The following is an 18,666-nucleotide window of genomic DNA, read 5'->3' on the forward strand; positions in this document are numbered from 1 at the left end:
AGCGAGCTACAAATGCTTTATGGACATGGATCCCCCATCCTTCTTAAGGAATGAGGACCCTGACACAACAAAGGAGTGGATTTGTGCCATTGGTGAGATTTTTCAAATAATGGAAGTCCCCGCCAATAGATAGGTTACATATGACGTCTGTCGTCTCAAGAGAGATGCCAAGAGTTGGTGGGAGATTATATAGAAAGTGTGATATACTTTCAAGGAGGTGCAATCACTTACCTGAGCACAATTTTCTAAGGTGTTTATAGACACCTACTTTTTGTAGTATGCTAGATATCTAAGATGCCGAAATTCTTGGATCTCAAGCAGAGTGGTATGAAGGTGGTAGAGTATACCATTCTATTATGATACCTTGAGAAGTATTGCACTCATACCTACACCACTGACGAGTCCCACACAAAGAAGTATATCAACAGGCTACGAGATGGGTTGGGGACCAGAGTTCTGACGAGCCACCAGTAGAATCTGAACTAGGCCATCGAGATGACTATAATACTTCATGTGAGAAAAAAAGAAGACTTTCAGAGTAAACTTAAGATGACCTTATCATGATTGTAACAAATGTTTATGTATCACAAGATGATTAGGAGTCTTCCAAAAAGACACAACTCAAGCGATTCCAGAAGTCAAAAGGCACTAGGAACAAGTCCCAAAAACCCACTGCATGTCTGAGCAGGACATCACTAGCCAAGATGCCTCATGTACAACAAGGTGGAGCTAACCATCCATAATCATCCACCGGAATATGTTCGAAATGCAAGATGCAACATAAAAGTGTCTGCTACAAAGATACAGGAGCTTGCCTATACTGTGGCAAGATGGTACATTTCATCATGGAGTGTCCCAAGAGGTTGGCACTGAAGGGACTGAGCATGGCACAACGAGGACAACAATAGGGACAGAGGAGAGCCTCGGGGTGCGTATACGCGACATCATAGAAGTGTTTCAAGAGGATGTTGATGTCATCGAAGATACTATTTTCATTGCTAAATATGATGATGAAGTACTGTTCAACATTGGTTCTACACAATCTTTTGTGCCAACATGTTTTGCTACTATGATAGATTTAATACCTGTTATGATGGGATACATTTTGGAAATGGTCATGCCTTCGAGCGATAGAACCATCACTCACACCTACCTGCCATACGTGGAAGTTGTTATTTTTGGTCAGAACCTCTCTGTCAACCTGATCATGTTAGACATGATTGGTGGGTACAATATTATTTCGGACATGAATTGGTTATATGAGCAATATACTTGTATGGATTGTCATGAGAGGTAGATAAACTGCCGCTAAAGGTCCGAGACCCAGTGAAAAATGAAACCTTTAGCGTCAATAAAAAATTATTGCTAAAAATGCTAAAATACCTAAAAAATGCATTTTAGCATTTTTTTAACGTTTTTTGCATGTGATGGATGGCCGTGCTATGCTACCACTTTATATATATATATATATATATATATATATATATATATATATATATATATATATATATATATATATATATATATATATATATATATATATATATATTGGTTCACCCAACAACGCAACACAAAATCATTAAGGAGAAAGCCATCATAGAAGAATATTGAAAGATCTTCCTAACAAGAACCTCCATATTCTCAAAATAGTAGATCGAGTTGTGAGTTTTTGCTATTTTATCATCCTACCAACAACTTGAAACCCACCAATTATTTAAGGGTTTTTGTTGATTTATTGCCAACTTTTTTATCGATTTGGCACGCACAGAGAGGGAGAGAGAGCTTTTACTGGTAGTGCACTTCGATCAGAACTCTCTAGCAAGCCCTGTAAAGACGAGGTTCTGGCTGGGTGGAGCCTTCAAACCCTTGATTTTACCTAGGGACGCAAGAAAAACGAGAAAAAGCACAGATGGTAATTTATCAAGTATAACTACAGTTGGACCATGGTTAAATTACCTAAGATCAAGCACCTATTTGAGAATTATTTTCTAAACTCAGCAGCCCATTTGTAAATTAACAAACGTTAAGCGGATGTTTGTAATTAAGCCGAGGGTTAGGCATGTATTTATAAAATTTTCTTTTAATTAGATACTTAAGCCATATCAATGGAAAATAAAAAGATTTTTTTTCTGATGTGGAAAATAACAAGATTTGGTTGTAAAATAAGGGGTAAAATTTGCTACCCCTAGTCTAAAAATGTAATATTTTTGACTTTTGCAGTTTTTTTGCACATCTAACTGTCCAAAAATGTAATATTTTGAATGTATGGAGCTCCACCCGAGGGTTTTCCCTTCGGTGAGGGTTCCTCAAAAAATAAAAATTGATTCACGCATGTGCACTCACACACACAAGAGAAAGAGAGAGAGAGAGAAGACAGAGAGCCGAAAGAAGATCAACATTACCACTCATGAAGATCAACAAAAAGTTGAACCCCATGAACCGAACAATATAGAAAACAGAGAGAGAGAGAGAGATCTTATTCAACCACAATCCTACAAGCAAGATCTTTTTCAAGGACTTTTGCTGATTTATAAACCATTGCTTTATTTACTGATTAGCAATGTCTTTGGACCCTGACATGAACTTCATCATATTATGTACTTAGACTATGTCTGTTCAACACCCTAAGTGAAGCTGATCGGATAAACTGGCTGCTTGTTTGGATAGAAGAGGCCCCAATTCTGCTCTATACCAGCTGGTTTCTGGTTCTCATTGAACAAAGCAAACAAGTAAGTTTCAAGCATCCCTGGCCTCTTTGGTGTACCTTGTAACACATGTGCCACCAGGTTCTGGTTGTAGGTTCGCGCGTTGTCGATTGTGGTGACATCGAGGTCACCACCGGCAGACGGCCATCCGGTCTCTGAGACTACAAGCCCGACACCAGCACCACCAACCTTTTCCATGGCCGAATAGACCGCATCTACCATGGCATCAAACAGGTTCCTGTATCTTAGTTGTCCATCAGTGACCACATCCCAGTTAGCTGTGAAGAGGGCATAAGAGGGGTTTATTTGGGCACGGTTGTCCACATAGCTAAAGTAAGGATACACATTGACCATGAGTGGGGCCCCGGTGCTAGCAAGGAATTGGACGATGGGGCCCATAATTGGAGCAGATTGCTGAGAAAAGGAACCTTGGGAGGGTGGGAAGGAATTGCCAAGGACCCCCATGAAAACGGATGTGGATACCTTGATCTGGTCTTGGAGACCCGCGGACCGTATGGCATTGAGCATGTTTTGCATGGCTGGGAGCACATACTGGGCCAAACTGCCTGGTATGACTTCATTGCCAACGGTGACATACCGGAAAGTAACTTCCGGCATGTAGGCCTGGATGTTTGCAGCAACCCAGGAGCTCGCGTAAGCTGGATCCGATGCGAGGCCGGGGAGATCTTGGTTGAAGGTGCCTACATTGACTTCGATGCTGGTGCCCCTTAGAGCATTGAGCGCATTTGGGTTCGGATCATACAACCGGACTTTTCTGATGCCCAGGGACTGGATGAGTTGCACAGTTTCCGGTGGCGACGGCAAATTGTTTCCTTGCATCCCGTAACAAACTCCAAGTTGATTTCCTGTGATGTTTGAGCAGCAATGTTGATTTTGAGAATAAACGTTGGAATTACAATTTGGCTTAGAGTTTTATCTGAATTTTAGCATTAGATCTCTTAAGTTATTGTTTGTTGCCAAGCCTTTCCTATCATTTGGCTTGGAGGGCCTGTTTGTTTCATTCGCATTCGCACGGATGGGAAGGCTCTTTCGTGGGAAAGGGCATGAGTTTTTTTTAAAACTCCCAGAATTTCTACTTTCCCATGGACGTGCTTTTGTATAGGTGAGGGGAGGTTCAGGAATCCCACAGATACATTTTGTGCGGTCCATTTGCTGTAATCGATTATTAGATCATCGTAATTGGATCAACAAATGTGATTTTTTATGTTTGAATATTTACAAAAATTTTAGGCCATTGATTTTCAAGCATTAAAAGATCTTTCTTATACATTGTAATCGGATGATTTAAGATTTGTTTCTATAAAACCAAACATCTAGATCTCATCCGTATGGTAAAATTTTAGAAGAAAAAAAAACTTTGAAAATCTCTATTCATACCAGTTTACATATTTTGCTAGTTTACTATATATATATATATATATATATATACTAGAATTCACATTTTTTTGAAGGTTTTTTATTTTTATTTATATTTTATCCTTTTTCTTATAGATGTGATCTATGCAGTTTATTCAGTAAAACACAGGTTTTGGATCATATTATTGCTAACAAGTTAGTTTTACAAGAGCTTAAAAAATTAATGGTCTACATTGTAGAGAAATTTCATGCTCAAAGAATCATATTTTTACATCTAAGCGTGATCCTTAGCAAACAAAACATTCATAAAAACATCTTGAGAGAGAGAGAGAGAGAGATTACCCATGACTTGAGCAAAAATCCTGGAGTCGTGAGGAAAAGTATAAGAGGCTGAAATGTGGTGGTGGTGGTGTTGAGCTCTTGAACCAGATGCCCGTGGCCGCTTTAAATAACTAGTTGGAGGAAGTAGCTGAAATTTGACTTTTTTATTTCTCCAACTCTTTTCAAGAATCTGTCATTGTCTCCGACAATAAAGTCTTCAACTTATATATATATATATATATATATATATATATATATATATATATATATATATATATATATATATATATATATATATATATATATATCACTAAAATACGAGAACTAATGTGTGAACAATTATTTTTATGAATTTTTTATTTTTTTTTCTTGAATCTAATCGTATGAATGTGATCAAAATAAAAAGCTGCTCATGAATCATCCGATTTTGATGCATAAACTTGATTTTTTTAGGTTTTAAAATCAATGGCTTATAATCTTCAAGCATTCAAAATTCATTTTTTATAGAAAATACACGATTCAATGGTTGATTCCTAACAAATTCATTATGTGCACATCCATATGGTTGGATTTGCAAAAAAAAAGTGTTAGAAATGTTTATATTTCTGGTTCTCATATTTTAGGTACTATATAAAATTCATTATGTGCACATCCATATGGTTGGATTTGCAAAATAAAAATGTTAGAAATGCTTATATTTCTAGTTCTCATATTTTAGGTACTATATAAAATTCATTATGTTCACATCGTTGGATTTGCAAAAAAAAAGTGTTAGAAATGCTTATATTTCTGGTTCTCATATTTTAGGTACTACAGATATATAGATACCAACTCAAAGGCAGTCGGTGAAATTTGACTTTTTCATATGTCCAATTCATTTAAAAAATGCCACTGTTTTCACATCTGCGGCTACAAAGTCTCCGACTTTTATAACATATCATGACGGTTGTGCATTATATATATATATATATATATATATATATATATATATATATATATATATATATATATAACGTTCCGACGACCTCCTAACTAATTAAATTGACAGCTTACTTTTTCTACGAGTGCAACCTACGTGTCAAGCGAGCCTCCACAATTTAGTCGTTGGTAAGAAAGAGCAGTTCAAGTTCTAATATCCGATCATATTCGGGTGAGATGCGGTTTAAACAGGTCGGATCTGGTTCGGATCTAAGTAGGTTCTGACTTTAAGGTGGAGCTGGTATTGAGTTCCGATCCATATTTGATCTGACCCATGATAAGAAAAACCATACCCGGTTCTTATAAGGATTACAGGTAAAATACCCTACAAGAAAAATAGACTACACCGGCCGAAAAGTAGGTGATATCGTTATATATATATATATATATATATATCTTTTTTACACAAAATATGTAGATCGAAAGCGAAAGTTTAGTCAAACCTGGCCTGGTATGCAATTTCGTAAACCGTACTCGGTTCCATCAGTTTTTTGGGGTTTAATACAGATTCTAATCGGATCTCTTTAATTTATTACCAAATCTTACACTATAGGGTTTGGTATGGGTGAGGTTCAGGTCATACCCAACCCATTGACACCGGGGGTAAACCCATTCAATAAGAAATTCAATCCTTTCCAAAACTTTTTTTTTTTTTGATAACGAATGAAAACCCCATGGACAACCGAGTAACTTAGGTTCAGTTTGAGAACCCGTGTTGGAGGGAGTTGCAAGGAGTGTGAAAAAGTATAACTAACAAACTTGCAGAGAAATGGATTTCAAAGGAGTTGTAGACCCTTTTTTGTTTGGAAGCATGAACAACTCCTTTAGCTTTCAATTACTCCTGATTCCTCACTATGTTTGAGAACCCTTAGAATGGTATTTGAGTAGCAAAGAATGTAGAAACTACTAAAATCATATTTAATTATATCACTGCTGCACAATTGGCGTTACATACTCTCCATCACTGAAAAGCAGTAGCAAGTTTCAATTTCAACTAATTAGCTAGAGTTATTTCTGATTTAATGGGACTTGGATCTTGTATTTTGTATTACATAAATTTTGATTTTTTTTTTCCTTTTTTCTGTCTTTCATTTAGAAGATGTGTTTATGATACAATTCTTTTTATTGCTACAAGATGAATTTATTTTGAACTCGTGTTTTTTGGTATAGTAATGACCTTAATATTTCTTACATATTATTTTGTTCCTTGTCTGTGTAGGTTGTTGGAATGCTTAAAGACCAGCACCAAGGACGGTTTCTTATGGCAAATGATAAGGTGCTGGATCCGAGAGATGAGTATAACATCGGATAACCATCTCTGATTACACTACAAATACTCTGGTAACGTGCTCCCAAACAAAGCCTTCCTACCTACAAGGTAAACGTCCTCAGAGGCATGGCAAAAAATAAAATAAAAAATAAAAATGCTCAAATTAAAAAGGGAATCATAGGAAACAAGCTTATTTCAATAAATATGAAATTTAAGATAAAAGAGAGAAATAATACCTATTACATGTAATAAGAATAGTAAAAATAATGTTTATTTAGTCATCATAACTAGGGCCGGACAACATGTCTGGCAGCCAGTGGGCCCAGCCCAAAAGGGTAATTTTTGGAAGAAGGCTCGGACCCAACCCCAACCGAGCCTAAACTGACCTGCCAAAATCACAGGTCTGGTCCAGCCAAACTCAACTTTCATCAATGAAACTAAAATTCACCTATACGCCAAAATATTGAAACTCACAATTTTTACAAAACTTCACTTTTGGTAGTGAAACTAAGATTCATCTATATTTTTGCTAAGCTCAGTTGCAGAACCTAGTTGCCATGGAAATAACGAATCTCAATTGATAGACCTATTTTCTTTTTCACAACTAACTACTTTTCTTTTGCTTCACCCCTCATCACCATCACTTTTTTACCATCACCTACTTTTAACAGATTCATTTCTCTTTGGCCTAGTTTTTGAGTCTTTTCAACTTAAACTATATTTTTGGCTTTCAAAATAAAATTTTCAAGATCTTTTTTTTTACAAAATTAAAATCAAATAAACCAGAGACTCTCATCTTTCAAACAAGATAGAAACATGAGACAAGTTGTGATTGTGATTGCTAGCTGTGATTGTTTTTTTCTTGAATCTTCTGAAACTTGTATACAAGATTGATGTCATTTGTACTTTATCAACAACTGTGATTCTTCGTTCTCACTTATGACCATAGCAAACATGCCCTTCACGCATTAAATTCTGTCTATTCATGCTGAAATAGATGGCTTCATGGAGGCCTACCCATGCAATTGGCCTCATAGGTTCTGGATATAAAAATTTATTTTTAATTACTCACTCTTCCCATACTAACTTTTCACATTCTTATGCACTTTTAACGGACCCTTCACATACTAGCCTTTCACATGCACTATAACATTTTTATATACATTAAATAGATTAACATGCTCATGTTACCCACACACATAATTGTATAAATATCAATTTTACCCTTAAAATCTGAACACTATATTCAGGCTCCCGCAGAGTACTTGGATTTGGTTCTTCCTCAGTTCTACACCTATAAATAAAGGTTCAGTCCCCCCATTTTAGACCATCTATAATCCAAGTTTCTCTCAAATTAATCTCAGCTTAGAGCACCCATACATAAAGAGTCTGGGGCCCTTACTCATAGATCTAGATCCTTGTCTGATCATCATAGTGCTCGTTATCTTTGTAGAAATGGCTACTTAAGCCCAAGGTGAGACTCATTGGATCCCAAATATTCACAATATGCTAGTAAAAATAACAATAAAACTAACATGAAATCATGTTTTTTATTTAGGTAACAAAGATACTTCGATAGATTTTATCACAATCATAAATATTAAAGTACATCACAAGACATTATTACGGAGAACATTAATACAAGGTTTTTCCCATGCATCCATTCATTCCCTGGAAAATGCAATTTAAACAAGCAAATGTTGGTAATTAAACTAGATATAATCATTTTTCACAACACCAACGAATGGATTGCAGCGTGGAATAGGACGACAGATCAGAGGATGAGCCATGGGCATCGTCAAACCATGCCCTTCCTCCATGTCAATTCTGTCAACCTTCCAATCAAAGCACTGGACCAAACCAGCTAGCGTACTATGCACCACATGCAAACCAAGAGTGGCCCCCGGGCACATTCTCCGGCCGCTTCCAAACGGAATCAGCCCAAAATGCTGTCCCTTGACATCTATGTCACTGCCAACAAATCGTTCCGGTCGAAATTCCAATGGTTCGTCCCATTCATTGGGGTCTCTCCCAATCGCCCACACATTGACAAAGACTCTCCAATTAGCTCCAATGTGGTAGTCGCCAACCTTGCAGTCTTCAATGGTTGCCCTATACAGCAAAGGCGCCACAGGGTGAAGTCTGAACGTTTCTTTGACAATTGCTTGGAGGTAAGGGAGGTTTGGGATGTCTGATTCCTGGACGACTCTAGATCTCCCAATCACAGAATCTATCTCTGCTTGAGCTTTCGCCAAGATGGCAGGGTGGAGTATGAGTTCGGCTAGAGCCCATTGGATTGTCATGGATGAAGTGTCCATACCTGCAACATACATATCCTAGATCCATATACTAAATAAGTCAAAACGTGATGTTCTAAAGAACAAAAGGGACTAGTAAAGACTGTATCATACCATGAGATTAAACTTTAATCAAGCAAATAGTTATAGAAGAGACGAGTGAGTGATGAAAGGTGCATGCATGGTTCTAGTAGTACCTCTAAACATGCACGCAGACAGTTTATTTACAAACAAGAACAGTTTAGAACTAGTTGTTGACATGTTTTGGTTAATTATGAGCTGTTCATTTTAAAATCCCTTTATAACATTTTAAACATCAAACTAACCCAACATAGTATGTGTTTTCTAGTAAATGATCAATTATGGAGATCACCTGCACAATATGATTAAGAAACGGTTTATTAAATAATTGAAAAATTGATGGAGATACTAGGTAGTAAGGCATAACCAGTTCAAAATATCATAATTGCAGTTATTTTTTTGCCTAATCTGAACTGCAGATGCCTTTATCAATGCTTATTTACTCAAAATATGTTTTGGATCAAATCTACTTAAAAAGACATGAATTTCTGATCACAAAAGTTTTAGTGCAGTATGAGCCACCATTCATTTCATTGATTTTGGTCTCTCTAAAAACACATTTCTACATGAGAGATTGTACTTGGTAAATGATTTTTGCTAAGTTATAGTACCAAGTCTAACGTTTGTTTGAACTGTACTCTGATGACGATGTTCAGACAACATGGAGAGTCATAGATAATGGGTCAGATTACTTTATTTTGGATCGTATGACCCGATTTGTTTATCATTTTACATGTTTTGACAAGTTTATTATGGATTATTTATTCGGATATAGATCGAATTACTAAATTATGTCTAAACCTATGATTTTTTGCCTCGAATATAGTTTTTGAATTGAATTTTTGCCCCGAATATGGATTTTGAATTGGTTTTTTGCCTCAAATATGAATTTTTGCCCCGAATATGAATCTTGATATGGATTTTTGCCCAACCATATGGGTGTTTTAACATGTTTATTATGGATTTTAACGTCGGACAAACCAAAAACCTTAAAATGCATATTCATATTAATTTTATATACAAACCAAAATGCAACATATTTATATACAAACCAGAAACCAAATAAATAACCTCCCTAATCAAAGAAAATCAATGAAAATCAAAGAAAATAAAAATAAGAATTCATATTTTTTTATGTACAAACCAAAAACCCTAAAATGCATATTCATATTCATTTTATATACAAACCAAAAACCCAAAAATGCAAAAAAATAAATCATATTCATATTTTTATATAGATTTGATTTAAAGCCTTAATCAATGAAAATCAAAGAAAAAAAAGCCCTAATCATTAAAAATCAAATAAAAACCTCCTTATCAATGAAAATCAAATAAGAAGAAGGACCTAATCAAAGAAAAAAAATTCAAAGAAGAGGATCTAATCAAAGAAAAAGAAAAGCCCAAATAAAAAAGAATAATAATAATAAAAAGAACGAAGAAGGGGAGAGACAGAGAGACCCTTTAGAGAGAGAGACCAATCCAATCACCAAAAACCCATCCAAAACTATGCAAAAACAAATTGATTAGGCCTCACGCCACTTCTCCACCTGTCTAAACAAATCCAAACATCCATTTTTCGTCAGACACTTGGTGGGCACTTCATTCATTCATCGATGCAATATATCATCAATCCTTGCTTCTCTCAGAGTCTCTGAGGGTGTTTCAAAGAACTGTTTTTGGGTCTTGGATAACCTGTACAAACTAACAATTGAGCTCATTGATTTTACGTAATGAGCGGATGATGAATGAAAACATTGGGTTTTCGTGTGTCTCAAGACAAAGGGATCATGAGAGAGAAGAGAGGTGGGTCTCATCATACCATGGGGTGGATGGTGGAGGAGGAGACCATCTCTCGTTGGGAATGGATCAACATCGATGGTAAGTACAGCAAGCAAAGCCAGAGGGTGTTGCGCGTGCATCCCTGACAGTACGTGTTCTAGGGTTCTCACTGAGTGCCGGGTTTGGGTCCCTGAGGGCGCACTGTAGCTACAGTGCGTGCGTGTTCCTGGAGGAACATATAACCTGCCCGCGTTTTCTGAGTGTAAATATCTAAAGAAAAGTTCTGCCGACACTTGGAAGAATCTGAACCGGCCATTTCCTACGTTACTGCAAGATATTTTAAAGCTTATTTAAGTTTATTATGCATAAAATGAAAAAGTTTCATCATCATATTTTTACCTGGATGAAAGCCTTGATATTATCTCTGCTCAGCTTGACGTCAGCCTTGTCGTCTGCCATCGCAGAAAGGAGGACATCGACGATGACTGCTTTGTCGTCTTCCGTCCTCATCCTCCCTCTCCTTTCCTCGTGCTCCGCGAGGATCGCCTCCGTGAGAGCATCGAACCTTCGGTACAGGGCACGGCACCTCTTTTGGTAACCCCAAGGGTCTAGCTTTTTCAAGAACCCCAAGAAATCACCAATATAGAACTCCCCAGTGATCTCAAGGCCTTCCTTCACCACGCTCCACCACTCCATCGCCTCGTCCAGCCTCTTGTTTATGGTCATCCTCGACATTACGTTGCCAGACATATGGCTCAGCCTCTTCCCCATGTCCAGAGGCTCTCCGGCACTTTCCATGATGGAGAGGAGGAAGGAGCGAACCTCTTGCTCCCTGATGGGGCGGAAGCGCTCGAGCGAGCGGGCACAGAAGAGCTCGGTGACGCAGAACCTCTTCATCGACCGCCAGAAGGAACCCATCGGCGCCAGGACGAAGCCAGCAGGGACCAGTATGTCGCTGGCGGTGAATCTCGGGCGGGTGGAGACGGCGTAGTCATGGGTCTTGAGGAAGTCGCGCGCGAGAGACGGGGAGGAGACGATGATGGTGGGAACGGAGCCTAGGCGGAGGTACATCAGGGGACCGTAGCGGGAGGCGAGCTTCTGCAGCGAGCGGTGGGGGAGGTCGCCGGAGAGGAGGTGCAAGTGGCCGAGGATTGGGAGGGAGGGTGGGGATGGTGGAAGCTTGGAGGTTGAGGAGGAGTTGAACAAGGTCCTTATTACGAGGATTATGAGAAGAGAGGCGAGGAAGAGGATGAAGGCAAGGGTGGGGGAGGACGCAAGTTCTTCGGTGGTGGTGGCCATTTCCTTCGTGGAAGAAAAGGAAAAATGCACAGTGATGATAAATGAGGCAAACGATACAAAAAAGGGTTCAATTCGCACAACGCTACCTAATTTGTATGGAAAGCAGATCAGGTAATGCTGCCAACATCGTGGCCGTTAGTTTTGTATTTTGAAAAGTTAAAAAAAGTCAATAGAACAGTTATATGCTACGTGGCATTCAGACGGCCACGATGTTGGCTTTAGCAAAAAGCTCATGTTCAGCATGAGCTGATCTGCTTCCGGGGTGGTGATGGGAGTAAAGAATTAAGAGATCCCATCGTTTGACATAAGATGAGTTTTATTCAATCAAATGATCGATTCATATTTTGTTACGGACCAAATGGAGGTTGGGTAATGATGGAAGAGCCAGGGTGAAGAAGGTGATGGAAGACAGGAGGGTCGGCTAGCTTGGGAAGCAAGTAAGGGAGAGGTGAGTAGGGGCAACTTTGGGAGAGAAGTGGAAAGTTGGGAAATGGTTAGGGGTTTGAGCGCTTAGAAAGAGAGGTTATGTTATTTCACTGGCGCAGCAACAACTGTGCCAGTAAAGCCCCTCCCTTTTTTATCGCTCACATCTATCTTCCTTTTTTTCCTCTCACAGCCTACTCCCTCTTATGCCCTGAATCTTCAACAATAGCGACGAGCAAGAAGGTGTTGCTCCTACACGCTCCAGGTCGAGAAGATCACGAAATCTGGCGATCGAAACACTGGCGGCAGGCAGAGGTCTGGCCAGGTGGCAATGATCTTAACCCTGGTGGATGAGATCAAGGGATGGATGGAGGCCTCGACAGCAGCTCATTTATCTGATTGCTTCGTCCTGCCAGGAGCAACGCGTGATGGTGAACCCTCTACTCGCTTCTCTCCGTCGATTCTAGGGTTTTGATCCAAAAAATTGAGTTCTTAATCGCTATTCCTAGGGTTTTGCCTTAATTCTTGGACAATATCTATGCTTAATTCTGGTTTTTGATGGATTTTGCTGATTTTGGCACATCTTAGTAGCAATTTTGTGAACTTTCCGTTGATTTCTTTTAAATTTAAGGTTGGATTCATAATTTGTAAACCTTGGCTTCGTTTTTCTATTTAACAAGTCACTTTATTTAGTGTCTGATTGAATAGTAAAAAGACAAAACTACCCCTAAAAGAGATATTTATGTTGATGTATACATGTTGTTGTAGTCAACAAGAACGATATGGATGATGCCATATATTGTTGAGCAAGAAGTATGTTGGTTATGGATTTTGTTATTTAAAGATTAACCAAATGAAATGAGAGGAATAGGAGAGCTACACGGTAGCAAGGTAAAATGATAAACATATCTCTATATGAAAAGACAATAACATGCATTCATAATGCAGTTTACGACAAGATGAAATGTGAATGTCTTTGACAATTACGTGGCCATATAAAATAAGAAAAATATGAGAGCTACACGGCATTATGACAAACCTATCATTATATGAGAAAACAATATCAAGCCATTCATAATACCATCTTCAACAAAATGAAATGTAAAAGTGCGAATGACAAGATATGATCTTCAGTTACTTATTATCCTTTAAACTATATCTATATGATGTTTGTGGGTTTTTACATCATTAGCAAACTTAGTAGGTCGCTCGTCTCCAACAAAGACTACAAGATGGTCAAAGAAAAAAAAGACAAAACTCCCCTTAAAGTAGATATATATGTCAATGTATACATGGTGTTGTGGTCAACAAGAACGAGTGTGAAAATGTTGATGATATAATATGATATTAAGCAACAATAACATTGGTGGTGTAGAAAGACAAACCTATCCTTATGGTGGTGGTGTAAAAAGATAAAATTATCCTTATATGAGAAAAAAATAACAAGCCATTTATAGTGTCATCTTCAACCATATAGAATATAAAAGTTTGAGTGACAAGATACGATGTTCAGTTACTTATTATCCTTGTAACTCTAACTATACGACGTTTGTAGGTTTTCACCAAACTTTAATTATCATTAGCAAACTAAGCGGGTCTATCATCTCTAATAAGGACTTCATGATGGTGGGTGTAAAAAGACAATACTACCCCTAAAATAGATATCTATGTCGATGTATACAAGGCATTGTGGTCAACAAAAAAAAGTTTGAAAATGTGGATGACACGATATGATATTAAGCAACATGTACGTTGGTGATGAATATTATTAGAGATGATCAGATGAAATGAGAAAAATTAAAAAGCTACACGGTGATTGGGTAAAAAGATAAACTTATCCCTATATGACAAAACAATAAGAAAGGCATTCATAATGCCATGCACAACAAGATGAAATGTGAAAGTGCCATTGACAAGGTACGATATTCAGTTACTTATAACTTGAAACTCTAACAATGTGGGTATTCACATACTTTAATTTTAAAGTGATTGTTTCCAATGAGTACTTTTATTGCTGGCTAGTATGAAAAAAAACATGCGAAAAGTGATAAATAGCAAGTCTACACATCGGTGGAGTAAAAACACAAAACTACTCCCGAACTGAAAAACGATGTTGATGTTTACATGATGCCATGTTCAACAAGATAAAGCATAAAAGTGTAAATGATAAAAGATGATGTTCGAGAACAAGTACTTTGGTGATAGCTATTGTTAGTAATTGATCGAGCAAAAAGAGAGAAATAAGGTGGCCACACGAAGGCAGGGTAGAAAAACAAATGTACCCTATGTGCAAAAACAATGATAAGGTATTCATGATATCTTCAACAAGACGGAATGTGAAATTATGTGTGACAAGACATGATATTTTGTTGACGAAATGTGAAATTGTGTGTGACAAGACACAATGTTCTGTTAGTTATAATCAATGAAACTCTAACAATATAACACATGTAGGTTTTGAGTATACTTTAATTTGGTAGTGTGAATTAAGTGAGACTTTCGAATCCAACAAGTACTTTTATAATAAGTTGCACGTGAAAAAGGTCTGCAGAAAGATATAAATACCACAACTACAGTGTAGTGGGGTAAAAAGACAAAACTACCCTTGAAATAAATATGTATGTTAGATAACCTTTATTGTCACCCATGAACTTGTTCGAAAATAACTATGTATATGTATTATGATTGTGTTGCTCGGATTAATTTGCACCTCTTATGGAATAGGTCAAGGTCTCGGTCACAGAGCAATAACTCAACAAGACCCGGCCTATCCTTATATTTAGACCATCTTAGCCCATATATCATAGCCACAAATCACATTACCAAATTTTTCTATGTAAAGGAAAGTCTTGTGATAAAAAGAATATTTGTTGTTCTAAAAAAAACTTTAAAAACATCTATACATATAAAATTTAAAAAATATAAGAAAATATATTAAAATACAAGCATAACATCAAGGATATTAAAAAGATAGATATTACATAAAAAAACATGTTAAGAGATTATATTTTCAAAATAAATAATAATTTGAAATAAAATATTTGTTTTTCTTGAAAATTTTACAAAAATAATCTCCAAGCCAAACATATGATATAAGGAATTTAGATAAATAATTTCTATAAATATAGCACCCTAATTCGAAGAAATATTAAACACCATGAAAGCCAAAGAAATGCATCCATAGATGCACTTTCAAAAGCGAAATGGGTCTAAAGAGATAGTCATGGCAAGTATAGGTAATCCAACCAAAGAAATAGAGCAATTGGGAAAGATCAGATCACCACTTGTGATAAACAAAATATTTGTTTTTCTCAAAAGTATCTAAAAATATCTATACATTTATTAAAATATAAGAAAATATATTACAGATATAAGAAAAGATAAATATTGCATAAAAAATATCTAAAAATCGATATATTTCTTAAAATATATAATAGAATATATTAAAATATAAGAAAATAGTGAAGATATAAGAAAAGATAAATATTGTATAAAAAACATGTTAAGAGCATGATATTTATAAAATAAAAATACTTTGAAATAGGATTGTAGACACTCATTTTGACCAAGTTATCTTTTGTCAAAAGCCTTTTGCCAAAATCCAATGTCTTCAATACTTTTTCAGAGTTATTCCAACTTCAACTTTATCTTTAACCATCAAGACATCCTTAAGACTTTTGTCCAAAAGTTGACTTAAGATAGAGGTTTCAACTTTCAAACAAGATAAAAATCAGATCAATCTGACATCAAAATTAAAAGTTATGACCAAAATAAGTTGACTTTTTCAAGATAAATCTTGTTTTTCAAGTTGGCCTCACTTTGAGTGCATTTTTTAGCACTAAATAATTGAAATGGTTTTGCACCAAAATAAATAAACTAAAATAGAGAACGTTAGCTTTTCAATTCATCTTAATTTGTCATCCATATATGAAGTTATGGCCAAAACAAGTTAACTTATTAATACAATTTATCTTGTCTTCTAACAACAATTCTGAATTGTCATTAAGAGTACTGAATTATCATTAAAGCTACTTGTATTATTGTTAGCAATTGTTTAAATTGTCATTAGAATGGACAAAAAAATAATGAATTATCATTAGGAAAACCTTATGTGTTGTCAACATTTTGGATTATCATTATCACTACTTGTCGTTAGCATAATATATCATTAGCGAACCATTTGGCTCATTTTGTCTAGATTCACATGCAAAGATAAACTTCCAGAAAGTCACTATTCTTATCCCTAATCTTCAAAACTTTTGACCATTGAACTTACCTTTAACTTAGGATTTCAGAAAATCATCCTATCTCTTTATCACAATTTCTTAGCTCCTAGGCTTGGTAACTCTAGTCAATCAGGAGACCTTAAAATCTCCAACTAATAGCATTTCATCATGTTACCCTAACTCAGATTTGGATTTTTATACATCAAATCTATAAGATTGAGACCTAAATCTATTTTTAAAAATATAAATGGGGATTACCTCTCCCCTAACCCAGCATGGCATATGAGATCTAGAAGCAAAGAAGCCTTGATGCATCCATTACCCAACCTAGCTTTTTAGAGGCTAACATCCTGACTCTACCCATAAAAGTCAAGCACAACTGAGCCTACTAGGCCTAGTCTGGGTCTTAATCCTTTGTCTCATATGTCTTCATAGAGCATGTTCCTAGTCAAAGTGCTATTAGAGACTCCACACGCTCGTCATTGTCATAGGAAAGAGCTACCTAAGCCCGAGGTGATATTTGATTTTCATATACTTTTTATTGTATTTAGTTTATTTATTTATTATAAAAGTATAGATTTACCTAGTGATTTCATATTTGTTTGCTTTCGTATGTTTTTGAGTCTTGATGGTGGCTCTCTAATGCTCCAAAATTTTACCTCAAAAATAAAATAAATTTTTTATGTAAGGCCTTATTGAGGACAATGTTCCAAATAGACCAGACACTAAGAGCTCGCTTGTGCGAAAGCGCTAGCATATATTAGCCCACTAGAACTAAGTTCAAGAAAGAGACAACCAAGAACAAGAACCATTTATCAAAGAAAACAAAAATTTAGTGGAAACAATCATTTTGGTTTTTGGTTAGAATTTCAAGCGGGTTACAGGTATGGTAACATAGCATGAGACTAGATTCAGTTTTTGTATTAGACTTGGGTCTAGGTCCAAATCATGGGTTGATTCCAATACAAGAATTCAAAATTCAAGATAGAAACAAGACAATACCATTTGTGAATTAATTAAATTGTTTGAAAACATGATAAATAAAAATAACAAGTCTTAATACATCATAAATTGTTTCCAAAACAAATATCAAATCTAAATAGTTGGTTATTTAGCATCACCCGCAGTATCTCGCCATCACTCTAGCTAATTACTCATTACTTGTATAGATGTTATATAGGGGTCAAACTCATCAAGTCTCTGTAAGAACATGATAACATTGTATGTATATACATAAGCAAACATATATAAAATCATGCATATTTCAGAACACATAATCATATCATAAATAATTCAATTTGACAAGTACCACAATTAAGTTCATGCATTCAATTGGATAAGTATAGCAAATCAATTCATGCAACATGCTACCTAACATAATATCCATGATTAAACATTTATATTATTAGGGCATGTTTTCAATACAAGTTTTCACATAAAATAAATGTGCTCAAGTGTAAGACTTTTGTTTTTCTTTTTATCGTTCTTGCAGGCATGCACAATACCATCGTCGAATAAGATGAGACCACTCAGGTGTTTGTTATGTTATGTATTTTAATTCCCTGAGTAACTTGCTGAAATGTTTCTGCTAAGGGTGGTCTATGATCGAGAGAAAACCCATAGTGGGTGAGTTTCTCAAGATGCACCCTAAACTTTGGCATAAGACATGAACCTAGCACCTATGACACAATTAGTAGTTTGGTGCCCTAACTCTGAGGACCAATGAGATGCTCTTGCTCTCAAAACATATAATGGTCAAACAAAGCTTTATACCACCTACCTTCTCCAAGGTAAGGCCAGATATGAATGGGTTATTAGGTGTTTTTATTAAAGCAATAGTTCATTGTAATTCATCGCATGTGCCTTTAATTCTTCAACACTCTCTAACTCAATAGCTCAAGTACTCCTTT

At 36.2% G+C, this 18,666-nt stretch overlaps 2 protein-coding genes across 2 annotated transcripts; both read right to left on the reverse strand.

Annotated features, from left to right (window-relative positions):
- Positions 1-2,377: 2,377 nt before the first annotated feature.
- Positions 2,378-4,497, reverse strand: LOC149814477 (glucan endo-1,3-beta-glucosidase-like). Its single transcript, XM_089989917.1, has 2 exons — positions 4,425-4,497; positions 2,378-3,571 (listed from the first exon to the last, which is right to left on the reverse strand). Exons 1-2 carry the CDS (start codon positions 4,426-4,428, stop codon positions 2,625-2,627), a joined length of 951 nt encoding a protein of 316 aa, XP_089846043.1. The 5' UTR covers positions 4,429-4,497; the 3' UTR covers positions 2,378-2,624.
- Positions 4,498-8,188: 3,691 nt separating this feature from the next.
- Positions 8,189-13,195, reverse strand: LOC149814478 (cytochrome P450 93A3-like). Its single transcript, XM_089989916.1, has 2 exons — positions 11,208-13,195; positions 8,189-8,987 (listed from the first exon to the last, which is right to left on the reverse strand). The coding sequence occupies exons 1-2, from the start codon at positions 12,105-12,107 to the stop codon at positions 8,364-8,366; spliced, it is 1,524 nt and encodes a 507-aa protein (XP_089846042.1). The 5' UTR covers positions 12,108-13,195; the 3' UTR covers positions 8,189-8,363.
- Positions 13,196-18,666: the final 5,471 nt, after the last annotated feature.

This window comes from Nuphar pumila, chromosome 15, assembly GCF_984573655.1.
Source record: "Nuphar pumila chromosome 15, dmNupPumi1.hap1.1, whole genome shotgun sequence".
Lineage (NCBI taxonomy): Eukaryota > Viridiplantae > Streptophyta > Magnoliopsida > Nymphaeales > Nymphaeaceae > Nuphar > Nuphar pumila.